Source organism: Malaclemys terrapin, chromosome 3 (genome assembly GCF_027887155.1).
Source record: "Malaclemys terrapin pileata isolate rMalTer1 chromosome 3, rMalTer1.hap1, whole genome shotgun sequence".
Taxonomy (NCBI): domain Eukaryota; kingdom Metazoa; phylum Chordata; order Testudines; family Emydidae; genus Malaclemys; species Malaclemys terrapin.
In genome coordinates this window covers 149,550,895-149,565,927 of record NC_071507.1, presented here as the reverse complement: position 1 = coordinate 149,565,927, position 15,033 = coordinate 149,550,895, and the positions used below count along the sequence as shown (strand labels likewise).

At 39.9% G+C, this 15,033-nt stretch overlaps 1 protein-coding gene across 4 annotated transcripts in view; it reads left to right on the top strand.

Moving 5' to 3' along the window:
- The window catches only part of SENP6 (SUMO specific peptidase 6), a 150,288-nt gene that overhangs the window by 46,902 nt on the left and 88,353 nt on the right, over positions 1–15,033 (top strand). For 3 of the 4 annotated variants that reach the window (XM_054022714.1, XM_054022716.1, XM_054022717.1), the window contains 2 exons: positions 2,198–2,299; positions 14,603–14,623. In XM_054022714.1, coding sequence (XP_053878689.1) covers positions 2,198–2,299; positions 14,603–14,623 — 123 coding nt within the window. The remainder of the gene's footprint in view (positions 1–2,197; positions 2,300–14,602; positions 14,624–15,033) is intronic. The other variant, XM_054022715.1, reaches the window with a different exon arrangement.

The following is a 15,033-nucleotide window of genomic DNA, read 5'->3' as shown; positions in this document are numbered from 1 at the left end:
ATGGAAAAAGTTAAGAAGACTGGGACTTTTCAGCTTGGAAAAGAGACGACTAAAGGTGGATATGATTGAGGTCTATAAACTCATGACTGGTATGGAGAAAGTAAATAAAGTGTTATTTAGTCCTTCTCATAACAGGAACTAGGGGTCACCAAATGAAATTAATAGGCAGCAGGTTTAAAACAAACAAAAGGAAGTATGTTTTCACACAATGCAGTGTCAACCTGTGGAACTCTTTGCCAGGGGATGTTGTGAAGGCCAAGACTATAACACGGTTTAAAAACTCGATAAATTCATGGAGGATAGGTCCATCAATGGCAATTAGCCAGGATGGGCAGTGATGGTGTTCCTAGCCTCTATTTACCAGAAGCCGGGAATGGGTGACAGGGAATGGATCACTTGGTGATTACCTATTCTGTTCATTCCCTCTGGGGCACCTGGTATTGGTCTGTCCCAGTATGGCTGTTCTTGCGTTCTTATGTTCAGAGGTGTTAAATTAGAAGCCTGGAGTGTCCGCATCTGAGGTGGAGCTAGAGGGAGTGTGTGTACGTAGCTGGGGAAGCTCACAGGTTTTAAGCAGTGATTTTTTTTTGAATTGGTTGGTGTTCAATATGTTAATGATTTGGAAAGGGAAGTGAATAGTGAAGTCAGACTTTTGTGGATTGCACAAAACTATTTAAGTCAAGATATGACAAGAATCCTATGATAAGAAAAGGACCTAACAAAGCTAGGTAAATACTGATGATGTGTAGTGACCTTGCATTAGTCAACAATGAACTTCATGTGTATATGGGAAGGAATAATTTGAACTACTCATTAACATTGATTTAGAATCCAGTAATGTGAATCGCACTAGAAAAAGAGCTGTTCATGATTGTGGACAACTCAATGAAAACCTCTACTCTTTTGATTTCCATTCATATTGATTACTCATCATGCTAAAATTTATAAAGGGGGGAGGGAGAAAATACTAGAAAATATTATTCCATTATAAAACGTGGTGATTTTTCCCATATCATGAATGCCATGCTAAATTTTGGTAACCATATCTCAAAAAAAAGTATACCAAAGGTAGAAGGGCTCCAGAGATGAGCAAGTGATTAGTCATGAAAAAACTTCTAAATGACTGTGTGACTAGATTAGGACTGCTTTTTAAAAAAAAAAAAAAAAAGTAGGAAGAAACCTAAGACTTAAAACAGTGGTTCTCAAACTTTTGTACTGGTGACCCCTTTCACATAGCAAGCCTCTGAGTGTGACCCCCCCTTATAAATTAAAAACACTTGTTTGTATATTTAACACAATTAGAAATGCTGGAGGCAAAGCGGGGCTTGGGATGGAGGCTGACAGCTCATGACCCCCCCCCATATAATAACCTTGCAACCCCCTGAGGGGTCCTGACCCCCAGTTTGAGAACCCCTGACTTAAAACAAAAACTAAAAAAAAATCCAACAAAACAAAAATCAAAGGAATGAATGAAAATTAAGGCAGCTAAATTAAAAGTAAAGGGAAATATTTTTCCCGTCAATGCCTAATTAACCTAGGGAACTCATGGCCACAAAATACTTTGAGACCAAGAGCTTATCAGCATTGAATAAAGGCTTATGTCAACATACCTATTATTTTATAGTATCTAATATCTTAGCCAACCACAAGCTTCCTCAGGTTAGGAAGAAATGTTCCTTTTTGGCAAAATATTCGATAATGGTCTGTTATGCAGATTTTTGTCCCTTCCTTTAAAAAGTTTGGTACTGGCCAATGTCAACAGTAAAATGCTGGGCTGTTTTGGTATGGCAGTTATGCTCATAAAGGCACAGAGGTAGACTTCAGCACAGCCAGGATTAGAACTAGAGACATTGATTTCCGGTTCCGTGTACAATACTTAATCTAGATGTTTTCTATTTTTTTTTTTGTTAGATATTTTATAACATTTTCAAATTAGAGGTTTGTGACTGCAAAGGATCATTGCAAAAGATTGTAGCAGTTGAGTCACAACAAGAAACCATGTGTGGTTTATGGGCCCGCAAGTCAGGAGAGGCTGAGAATCCTCACTTCTAACTATGCTGCTTCTTTATCAAAGCAATGTAGTTACATAATTTGAGTATTATATTATTTTAGTTGCTGATTAGCTTCATGACATTTCTTTGCTTTTTTCATTGTTTCTGCAGTTTGTTAATCTTGTAACTTTCTGTAATGTTTACAGTGAAAATTCCCAGAATATAACTTGTCCAGGAACCGTAGTGCACGGTAGACGTTTTCAACATGCTCATGCGCAGATACCAGTAGTAAAAACAGCAGCCCAAAGGTAAGACTGAAGAAACCAAGTTGTCATTCTCGTGTCATCCCCTCACACTTTCCCACCTGTGCATCTCATTTGTGGCAGTGGTTCAGAGTGCTATGTTTTTTTAAAAGAATTTTCATACTGTCTTGTCTTCCCATGGTTGAGATTCGTACATGGTAGTCTTCATAGTCCCGAAAACATTTTAAAGTAAAGTAAACAGGGATGTGTGACATGATAGTGCTTTTTGGATCCTTTAATATTTGCCTTCACTGATTTGTGAAAGTCTCCAAAAGCTTACTTTGTTAACCTTCATTGTAAACAAACCCTTCACTTTAAAAAATAAATAAAAAAAAAATTCATTTGACAGCATTTTGTGGAATCCAATATTTCAACTGGAAAATAGTTAACAGTGAAACTTTTTTTTTTAAAAAAGGACATGGGAGCAGTTGTAAATAATGTACAGTAGAATGGCACTTAATAAACACTCCAGTAATTGAACACGTTAACTGATAAAAATCCCAGTTTCTTCCCCCACTGGGCAACGATTCAGTAGCAAATGTACTGAGATGTCATATTACTCACATCGCTTAAAAAAAATATAGCAGACTTAATTGTTCACTATGACATATAAACCTTAAAAACAACAGCCATCAAAATAATTGGAGAAATGCATGTCTTCAGTGGGACTGCTCATGAGCACGGTTATGCATGTTTGTTCGCAGGAGTAGGGTCTTAGAGGATGAAAAGGGAAAGTGTAAGTTAATGCAGTTAAATCTCCTACAAAATGTTGACCTTTAAAATTCAAATATTGAATTGAACATATGTTTTGTGGGTTTTTTTTTTTTGTAGTAGCACCCATTGTGCATGGGTTGAATGTTAAGAAAACAACCTTCCTAACCAATAACTTTACCTTGTCTTTATCTCTCCTTCCTCTCTCTTTTTTTTTTTTTTTTTTTTTTTTTTTTTTTTTTTTAAGTTAAGCTAACCACCAAAATCATTTTGTTGCAGGGAAGTGTCTGTGAGGAATCTCAAAGGATCTGCTAGGTCTGATATCTTAATGGTCTGTGACAGATAGTAAAAATCAAGTTAATGAAAATGTAGAAGTTAAATTAGGAAGATTTACAAACATCAGCGAGGATCAAGAGGGTGACTTACATTATAAACATGAGCAGAAAATAACTAAATGAGCTTCAAGTTGAAAAAATGCAAGCTAATAGTGCTTCTAAAGGGAAAACATTGTATGGACCCAGAAATTAGTAATCTGGGAAGAAATGATAGCAATAGAAAAAGTGATATAGTGGATAGCAAGTCAGGCATAAATTTGCAAAGTGATAGCAGCACAAAACAAAAATGTAACTTTTGGCTGCATATGCAGAGGTCTCATGTCATAGTCCCTCTGTATTCGGTCCTACTACAGGAGCAACAGGAATACTATGTTCAGGTCTAGCCTACTCAGTGCCATAAAAGATATTGACTAACTGAAGGATGTTCAAAGAAAACATCAGAAGTTAGGGTGTTTGAAGGATTTTTGTCTTTATGAGTAAAGATGGAAAGAGCTAAATAATAGATTGTGGCTAAGGGAATAAATGGTGGGGATTAATATAGAAATTTGTAAGATGTAAACACTGAAAATGGTGAGGTATAACAAGGCATAATGAGATGAAATTAAAGGAAGACACTTAAATAGAATATTAGGAGTAAGCTTCTTTGAGATGTTTGGCTGGTGGAAAATGGTGGAAATCCTGTTGCTTGGGACACTTAAAACTCTGCTGGACCAAATCAAACAACCATAGTAAATGTACAATAGGGAACAACCTTGTGTTGGCCGGGAGATAGAAGAAACCTATTAGGTTATCTAGTCCGTCTCTAGATTCTGGAAGTACTTCAGAAAATTAAATAGTGGGGAATTGTTTTTATGAGGTCTTCCACTGATGATATTACTGTTATCTAATATGTTTTACATTCATCATGTATCGAAGTGCATGTACATACCACCTAAGTCACTTCAGAAAAATGTGAATGACATCACTCCTTATTCCCTCCTGCAGGGCTGTCCCTAGGGGGGTGCAGGGCCCAGGATATTGGTGCCGAGTTTTTATCTGCTGGGGGGAGCTCCTCCTCACTCCCGCTCGCCCACCTCCCACCTCACCTCCCGGCCTGCCTCCTCATGAAATGTGGGGGAAGGGAGGCCCGTTGTGGTCACCCCGATTTGCCGTACCCTAGGGACGGCTCTGCCCTCCAATACTGGTGAAAATCCTTGAGACCACCAGGGATTCTCTATCATTGAAAATATTAGAAAAAGGTGCAATCTTCATTTAAAAAGATGTGCCCTAATTCAAACAGGAATTAATTCAAGGGAGTCCTACGGATTGTGGTATGTAGTTCAGGCTGAATCAGTGTTTCCTTCTGGCCTTATAATTAGTCCACCAGTGCACAGCATATATGCATTGTCTATAGCCATTTTATCTTTTTTGTTTTGTTTTACAATTAAAAAACAAACACCCCTGCCCCCCCCCCCCCAAAAAAAACCCAACATGGTCTTGAATATTTGAATGTGTTACAGAAATGTAAGAGTTAAAGGTGCTTTAAGAAATTCTTCTGTCCACGATCTCTCCATTCCAGTGCTATCATTTTATCTGTGAATTTCACAGATGTACAATGTTACCTTGTGAGTGCTTCCTTCCATAGCTGTCCTCCCTTCCCCATCCTTATTCCTCTGTTGTTATCCTGTGAATAATTCAGTTCACTTCTGATTGGTGTGGTTGTCACATCAGATGTAGGTCCTTAATCACACCCCTTTTTCCAATCCCATCTTGTTTTTGTTTTTTTTGTTGTGGCTTTTTTTGCTCCTAACCCATGTATAACATGGCTGACTAAATGTGTGATTAAGGCGGGCGACCAAGGAGTGTTTTAAGGCAAAGCAGCCCCATAGAGGCACCGCAATACAAGGGAACGTTCTATGGCTCTAATTTTGTGTTCCACACACTGTTCCTGCCCCCACTTGGAGTTGTATTGCTGAGGGTCCTCCTCCCTACATAAATGCACTGTCACAGGGCCTCTATCCCCCTGGTACTAGCAGGCATGGCAGTATTGGAGTCTGCTCCCCTCTTCTCTTCCACTCTCTTTAGAGGCAAGAGTAGCAGAAGGGGGCCGGAGGAGCCTCCTCCAGTAATTAACCTAGAAATCAGGGTATGTCCGTTTGTGTGGGTGGGCCAAGTCCCCTTGACTTTTTTTCCTGCCACATGCAGTTTTCTGTTTGGGGATGGGGCAGTGGGAGAGGGGAACCCCCCAGAGGTGCTGGTCTTAAAATGAATGCTCCCCTGAGAGACATGGAGCAGTCCAAAACACTCAAGCTATTTCAGTTGGCTGAAGAAAGACAAAGATCAGTTAACTCAGGTCACATTAATGAAAGCAGTGACGACATATCTACAGAAGTCACTAGAACATTTTTTAAAGTAAACAAGGACACGTCATAGGGTGCTTTCTTGGATTCTTTAGTATCAGCCTTAATTTAATTGAGGTTTTCTAAAATATACTCTGTTAAACTTTATTGTGAAACCATCCCTAGGCATAGACCTATAGTGCTTATGCTCTAATCCTGGTCCTGATGTGACATCAAACTTCTCCTCATCCAGTTTTATATTGCCAACTACAGATATATAGGTTGAAGCAAAATTAGCTCATTTGTATGTGCACTTTTGCAAAATTAATTGACACACGAGCAGATTAGCTATTTAAATAATTTGATTTTAGTGACCTTTAATTTTTTTTATGCATATCCAAAAATTATATTTCAAGTCAATTTCTTATTGGTGCTATTTGCCTTCACTTGTACTAAATAACAGGCAGATGACTGCAGGATGAAGATTGTGTTAGTTACAGCAAGGAAATAATGTCATACTTTCTTGAGTGATGATTGGCTCCAACATCACTTAATAACAATGTAACCTGACTGATTGATTTACCTTTGGCATCTAAGGCTGGAATTTTCAAAGGAGCTTTAGGGCATGTCCACACTGCAAAAACAAAACAAAACAACTCCTGAGGCATTGAGTCTCAGAGCCTAGGTCAGTTGACTCTGGTTTGGACTGTGGAGCCAAAAATAGCAGTGTTAGCTATTCCAGCCTGGGTGGTGAAACCTGACATGAGGGAGGGTCTCAGAGTCCGGATTGGAGCCCAAGAGGGAGCATTTACACTGCTATTTTTATCCCTGCCACCTGCGCCCTGTGAGGTTGAGTCAATTGACCTGGCCTCTGAGACTCATCCCTGCAGGTGTTTTTGTTTTACAGTGTAGACATACCCTAAGGACTAGTTTACACTAGAATCACTACAGCGAGGCACACCTGTACCGATGTAGCTACGCCACTGCTGCTGGTGCAGTCGCTTTAATGCCAATGGTAGAAAACTCTCCCGTTGCACGAGCGGCAGTAGCTGTGTCGGCAGGAGAGAGCTTCTCCTGCCGACATAGTGCTGTCCACACTGGTGCTTAGATCAGTGTAACTTGTGTTGCTTAGGGGGGTGGCTTTTCCACACCTCTGAGTGACTTAAATTATATCAAAGTAAGTGCTAACGTGTATAAGCCCTAAGAGTTAGATACCCAGATCCTATTGATCGAGGTAACTAGTTTCACATAGGGCTTGTCTATACTTATGGCTAAATTGGCATTGCTGTGATCGATGCAGCAGTGTCAACATAGCAGGTCTGGTGAAGACCTGCTAAGTTGATGGGAGGGAGCTCTCCCGTCGACTTCTGTACTCCAGCTCCCCAAGAAGTGTAAGGTAAGTCAGTAGCAGTACGTCTCCCGTCTACACAGCACAGTGTAGACACTGCTTTAAGTTGACCTAAGTTGCGTTGAGTTCAGTTACTCTACTTCAGTTACTGTAAGTTATGTAACTTAGGTCGACTTACAGCTTCTACAGAATCGTTGATACTAAATCTTCACACCAACTTATCACACTAGCTACTCTTATGGCTGATCTACACTAAAGCTGTGAGGACTGGAGCATGTTCAGTGATCTGTGGGGATGACACATTCACAGTCTGATCAGCACTAGGAGCAGTCAGAGTCTCAAGCATTCTCAGTGAGGATGAGATTTTGGCTGTTAATCTCTAGCAAGTCTCCTCTGAGGTTGTGCAAACTATGATTGCTGAGAAAAGGGAATGGCAAAAGGCACATCCTTGACACAAACTGTCCCCTGCCAAATTTCAAGTCTCTGTTCTAGAGCTTGGGTTTGCTAAAGCTTTCCAAAGAAAAGGCTAACAGAATTTTTTTAACATCAAAAAAGAACTTAGTCTCTTTCTTGGCTGGAGTGTTTTGGCAGAAATTTCCAAAAAATTCAGCCTGAGGCCGATAGCCAGCATGAAAAATTTATAATGGGCAGTGTTCTTCGAGTGATTGCTCATATCAATCCAGTTAGGTGTGCGCACGCGCCGCGTGCACAGAAGTCGGAAACATTTTCCCTAGCAGCTACCCATCGGGCCGGCTGGGGAGCCCTCTGGAGTGGCGCCAATATGGCGATCTATATAAGGCCCTGCCGGCCCGACCCCCCTTCAGTTCTTGAGCAGTGGTCTCTTGGTTTCTCAAGTGCTCCACTAATCCCTAGCTTATCTTAATCATTGTTAGTTAATTGTTAATAGTTACTGTTAAGTATTTTTCTCTCTAGTGTTAAGCGGAGTTCAGTTGTTGAGGGCAGTTTAGCACTCATCAACTGCCCTGTGGGGCTCTGGAGCATGCTGTTGCAGGGCTTCAAGCCTTGCAAGTCTTGTAACAAGCCCATGCCTATGGGCGATCCCCACGACTCCTGCCTTACGTGTCTGGGGGAGGGCCATCAGGCTGACAACTGTAAAATCTGTAAGGCTTTCAAGCCACAGACAAGAAAAGAGAGGGAAAGTCAACTCAAGCAACTCCTCATGGAGTCTGCATTGCAGCCTTCTCAAGACACGGGCCCGAGCGCCTCGGTGCGCAGTGCTCCCCCAGCAGTGCCGATTCCGGCACCACAGAAGATCCCGCACCCACCTCGGGACCACTACTCTAATGTTGGTTATATAGCTGCAACCAAAGAGCATCCTTCCTTTGAGCTTGTTTATGTACTAAATGTATTTTATGGTATGGTAACACATTTAACTACTTCTTGCAAAAAATATATATATATTTTAGCAACACATTTTTTTTACTTACATGTATAGTGCTTATTGCAGTGACAGCTGAATTCAAATATAAACATAAAACAGAGTAATTTTTTTACATCTAAGGTGGTGTTTCTGGTAGGAATTTTTTGGCATATGATGGAACTGGTCACCAACTTTTTTCCTAATTTTACCAAATTGGGCACTCGTCCCTTGACTTTGCAATTAGTGGGTATGTGTTATTTTTCCCTTGGTAAAGAACCGGCATAATAAACGAGGCATTGGAATTGCTCATTCATGACCATAAATTTAGTCCAGTTGGTATTGCTGAAACCTGGTGGGCTGATTTGCATAATTGGAATGTTATGGATCAGTGTCCTTGCAGATAAAGCACAAGATGGGATGTTGGTTGGTGTCTGTAACAGAACACCAAATCGCACTAGGGAACAGGATGACTGCTTCCTTACGCACGTATCTATAATGTGTAGGGAAAAAACCTGAGAGATCATGGGGTACTTCAATTTGAGTGACACATGCTTTGAGGTGTTACGCTACCAGTACTAAAACAACCTTGAATTTTCAAACATTCTAGATGACAGTTCCTAACTCAAGAAGTGTTGGAGCCAACAGGAGGGAATTTTTTATTAGACCATGTCCTAGCAGACAAAGAGGAACTGATCACAGAAATAAAAATTAAGGGTAGCTTATGTCTACACTACAAAATTATGTTGACCTAAGTTACGTCGACATTTAGCCAGCACAGTAATTTAATTGAATCACTTTTGCATGTCCACACTACGCACATCAGAGGTGTGCGTCCTCACCAGGAGCACTTGCATCTACTTAACTGGCAGTGTAGGGAATTGTGGGATGGCTTCTGAAAGGCAGCAACAGTCGATGTAAGCAACAGTGTCTGCACTGACACTGCGTCTGCCTAACTACATTGATATTGACTCTACACCTCTTGTGGAGTTGGAATTATTAAATCAGTATAGTGAGCGAGTTACATTGGCGGGAGCAACATTATAGATGCTTAAAGAGTTAGGTCAACGTTGCTGCCTTACGTTGACCTAACTCTAAAGTGTAGACGATGTCTCAGACACAAGTGATCGTGACTTGATCAGAGTTACCAATGTGCAAGAAGAATAAAGTTCAGACCAACAATACAGTAAAAGATACGTTATCCAGCATGTTGGGGGAATAGGAGGTGCTGGTTAGTCAAAAATTCTAGCTAACTAAGAGTTGTACTTACCAATGGAATACCAATTGTCAAAGAATTAGAATACAATAAAATGAATAAAGTCTAAAATAGTATACAGGTACTCACCAATCCAGTAGTAGTACTGCACTGGAGAGTTGTTGGTTTCTTGAAGCACTTAGGTGTATACAGGTAAATTTTTCTAAAGAGCAGGTTATTTTATGACACTACATATCACTATGGGCAGTGCATGGTGTACTCCCAGATCACTAAAAATACTCTTAACACTAAAACTATATTGAATATAATTTAATCAATGATTCAGAAGGCACTTCAGGATCTTGCGGTTCCTCAGGTTCATCATTATCAACATCAATTATTGTAGATGTAGAAGGTTTAGGTGATTGGGATGAATCTGTAATGACCCTATGACATGCCCTGGAAGATGCTTTTTTGAAAAAATCCCTGATAACAGCTTGCTAACTTGTCTTCCGCCTCTTTTGCACAAAAATAGAGTGCAGAATGTGCAATTGCATTACCTCCTAGGCAGTATACTAGTTACTAGATTGAAGATTTGTATTGGGAGATATCAGAAATGCCAGTTAATAGAGCTTTCTGGTTGATAAAGTGCTGGATAACACAGCTTTTTGTGTATGGCGGGGGAAGGGGGCACAAATTGCTGGCACTACTATGATGGGTCTTGCGCTTTCTCTTCTTGGGGGTGGGGTTCAGGGTGCCATTTCTTGCCCCTGAACTGGGATATTAACTGCCCCACTAGTGTCCTAGAGGTGGGGAATGGGGAGGGAGGGAGGGACCCAGGTCCGCCCTCTACTCCGGGTCCCAGCCCAGGCGCCCTAGGGATGGCGGTAAACCACTTGAACTAGCGGTTCCTTCCCCCGGGCTACTTCCCTCTCCTGGCCTTCAGCTTGTGGGGGCTTCCTGCCCTCCCTCTGCACAAGCCAGGTGTCCCTTTACCTAGAGTCTTGGTCGTCTTAGCCCACCGCAGCACTTCTTCAAACTTTCCTCTGCTTCCCTCCAAACTGCTCTCTGCTTCAACACCAATCCACTCTGCTTCAACTCCTTCCCCTGTCTGATTGAAGCAGGGGGTTTTTATCAGGTGACTGGCTTCAGGTGCTTTAATTAATCTATAGCAAACTTTCTTCCCTCGACAGGGAATAAGGCTCCCTTCTAACCCTCTCCTGCTGCCCTCTGGCCATACTGTATCACAGTGTACGCACACCGGCTGCTTTATCAAGGCCAATTTCACAATGCTGAAAACAATTATGAGCCAAATCTGGGAGGAAGAATTTAATCAGAAAAAATGTGAATGATTGGGTATCACTTAAGAACACCCTTAGTAGATGTCCAAACAAGCCACAATCAAGGAAGAGGGATGAACTGGTTAAACAATCCACTTGGTTTAGAGGGGAAGTGAAGACAGCTATAAAAAAAAAAAATAAATAAATTATAACCAAATGGAAGAAAGGGGAAGTTGACAGTAATGAATATCAATTAAAAGTTATGAATTATAGAACAATGATGAGACTCAAGGAGAAATCTAGGGCCTGCAGAGTTAAGGACATCAAAGTGTTTTAAAAATTATATTAGGAACAAAGACTCCTGGCCCTGGTATTGGTCCATTAGTAGATGGAAATGATCATATTATCAATTATAATGCACAAAAGATAGACGTGTTCAATATATGTTTCTGTTCTGAATTTGCTCTTTCCTTCAGAAATACTAGGGGAATGGATGTTAAACAGAAGCTAATAAGGACAAATGTTTTTAAATCAGCTGATCTAGATAACTTTTATCCAAGGGTTTCAAAAGAGCTGGCAGAGCAGCTTACAGGATAGTTAAGGTTGTTTTCAATAAGTCTTGAAGCACTGGGGAAAGTCCAGAAGTGCTATCTGGCATTAGCTTTCTTCCAATGTATAAAAAGGGCTGACTGGATGACATGGGTAATTCATAGGGCTGTCAGCCTGATATGGATCCTGGGAAAGACAATGGAGTTGCTGATACAGGACTTGTTTAATAAAGAACTAAAGGAGGGTAATGTAATTATTGCAAATAAACATGTTTTACTGAAAATAGATCTTGTCAAATTAATTTGTCTTTTTGGTGAGAACAGTTTGGGTGATAAAGATAATAGTTGGTTATATGCTTATACTTCTTTCTGTAAGGCATTTTACTTTGTACTGCATGACATTTTGGTTAAAAGTAGAACAGTATAAAATTAACATGACACACATTTTAGAAACTGGCAAACTGATTGGTCTCAATGTAATTGTAAACAGGAAATGGTCATCAAGCGGGTGTTTTTCCCAGTGGAGTCCCACAGGGATCGGTTCTTGATCCTACACTATTTAACACTTTTATCAATAACCTGGAAGAAAACAAAATTATCACTGATAAAATTTGCAGATGAGACAGTCGTTGGGGAGTGGTAAATAATGAAGAGGACAGGTCACTGCTTCGGAGCGATCTGGCTTGCTTTGAAACTGGGTGCGAGGAAACAATATAAGTATTGATATAGCTAAATATAAATGTATTATATCTAGGAACAAAGCATGTAGGCCACGTTTACAGGATGGGGGACTCTATCCTGGGAAGCAGTGATTCTGAAAAAGATTAGGAGATTGTGGTGGATGATCATCTGAACATGAGCTCCCAGTGTGATGCTGTGGGCAAAAGAGCTAATGAGATCCTGGAATGTATAAACAGGAAATCTCTCTAGTAGGAGAAGATAGGTTATTCTGTCTCTATATTTGGCACTGGAATGACTGCTGCTGGAACACTGTGCCCATTTTTGGTGCCCCAATTCAAGAAGGCTGTTGATAAATTGGAGAGGGTTCAGAGAAGAGCCCCAAGACTGATTAAAGGATTAGAAAACATGCCTATAGTGATAGACTCAAGAAGCTCAATCTAGCTTAACTAAAAGGTGATTTGATTGCAGTCTATATGTATCTACATGGGGAACAAATATTTAACAAAGGAATCTTCAATCCAGCAGAGAAGGGTATAAAACAATTCTATGGCTGGAAGATGAAGCTAGACAAATTCAGATTGGAAATAAATTTTTTTACAGTGAGAGTGATTACCATTTGAACAATTTACCAGGGGTCATAGTGTATTCTCCATCACTAGATCAGAATTGAATGTTTTTCTAAAAGATAAGCTCTAAAAAATTTTTGGTGGAAATTCTATGACCTGTGTTATACAGGAGGTCAGACTAGTTTATCAGAATGGTTCCTTCTGACCACTGTCCTCTCTTATTCTAGTTTTGCCATACATATAGCTAAATAGTATGTGCATGTGCCAGATTAAGGTCCTTAGTGTCTAATGCACCCTATGAAGTGTGATTCAAGTAAAACAGCAATGGAAACTTGAAAGTAAAATCCTCAAGACGGCCCTACGTTGTAGAATTCCCTAGCTTGTCATTTCTGAAGACCTATATTTTTAAGTCTAGATTGGATCATAAGTAGAACTAGTTCTGTGGTTCGTTTCAGCTCTGTTCTCTTGTTACTATTTCAAATAATGAACACTGCTGAATTTTGAACCATTTTGACCGATCCTTCTGAGATTCAGGATTGGAATAGCATGTATATGCTACATGTCTCAACCAGATTTTATTGTCTGAGCTTAATGGGATAATTTCTTAAGGCAGTGCCTGTGTTGATGCTTGTCTGTGTTCTGGAATCTCTCTCTCTTCTGAAGTGCACAAAATCAAAGTTATCTGTTGTTCCTTTTTTTCTTTAGGCATGTTGCACTAAAAAGATATATAATAGGCAAACGAAGCATTATTACACATTCAGGAAGATTTCTTCTGTCCTTACTTATGTTGCATTCTGGGTTCTGAGTTAATATGAAGGATTATGGAAAGTGGGTGGGACAATATGATCACAGACAACACCCTGGTGAAAAGCTCAGTACAATCCCCGTTGCTGGTGACTGAAAAGTATGGGTGGAAGAAAAAAAGAGCGCACTAAAGGCAATATCTTAGACTGCTTTGGGACCCCTACCTTGCATATCAACCTTGTGTACTAAGGGTCTGACTTCCAGAAGTTTTGAGCACCTGCAGCTCTGATTAGCTTTAAATAAAACACTTCTGAAAATAAGACCATAAGGCAGTAAGACAACCGCGGCTGGCCTGTGCCTGCTGATTCAGGCCTGCAGGGCTTGGGCTAAGGGGCTGTTTAACTTGGTATAGACTTCCTGGCTTGGACTACTGTCTGAGATCTGGGACCCTCCCACTTTGTAGGGACCTAGAGCCTGAACATCTACTCTGCAATTAAACAGCCCTTTGGCCTGAGCCCCGTGAGTAAGAGTCAGCGGGTTTTTAATTGCAGTGCAGACATACCCTGAGTGTCTGATATATTTGGAGCTTCTTCCCAGCCCCTGCTTTTGGATATGAGGAAAGCTGTTCTGTCTCTTTCCTCTCTCAAGTATCTGGTCACATGTGGACTCTAGAAAATATGTAATTTTTTTTCCACTTGTGAATATTACATTTTCTCAATCTAAATAATTATTTAAAAAAATATTTTGAATAGTTAGGATTGGATTGCTGCATAAAAATGCAAATAAATGGTACACCGTATACTTTTGTTTTCCGTGGTGGTCCAGTGGGGTTAGAGCAAAGCTCTATCTTAATTCATAACTTTGTATTCTGTCATGCCATCTACAATGGAGTGATTTAAAGCAGATTACCAGTCTTAACTCACAATTAATCCAATTCCATGAGATTGAACAGAGTGCATGTCAGTGTAAAATTTTGCCCACTGACTTTTGCTGGTTTGAGGAATAAAGTTAGTTATGTTTGTATTTCCTGCTGTAAAAATATTGACCGCATTTTAAACTTTTAATTAGAAAAGTACTGCAACATGAATTCAAGAAGTGACCAATTGGTAGTAGTTTATATTTGATAACTATTAAAACTTGAGTGATGTGCAATAAATGAGGGGCTTTGCATCTTATGTTTTTCTCTTTTTTTTCATATTTTTAAGCAATCTGGACCGAAAGGAAAGGTAAGTTTAATGTTGATGAAATGAGCATGGAAATAAGAAATAAGAAAGTTAACTGAATGATTACCCTATCAATGGTAGCTAAAGAATAATTTGTAAAATCGTGGTCAGTTCTGCTGCCTGTGAGCTATTTTATGAAAAGAACATGGAATACAAGCAGTACCTTTCATATGCAGCTATAGGCACTGATTGCCTTTTTAATGTGGACAATGTACTGGGTACATTGGCATACAGAAACATGCGTATATACAGATAAAATATACAGAAACAAAGATTGACTTCCGTTTTCTGTGGAAAGTTGGAAATTAATTTTAAGTGTTTTCATATTGCTGGAGAGCTATTGCTATCTGGTTTCTAACTAAGTGTTAATAAGCTATTTTTTAGTTTTCTAGCAATCCTGTAGCGTTGAATAA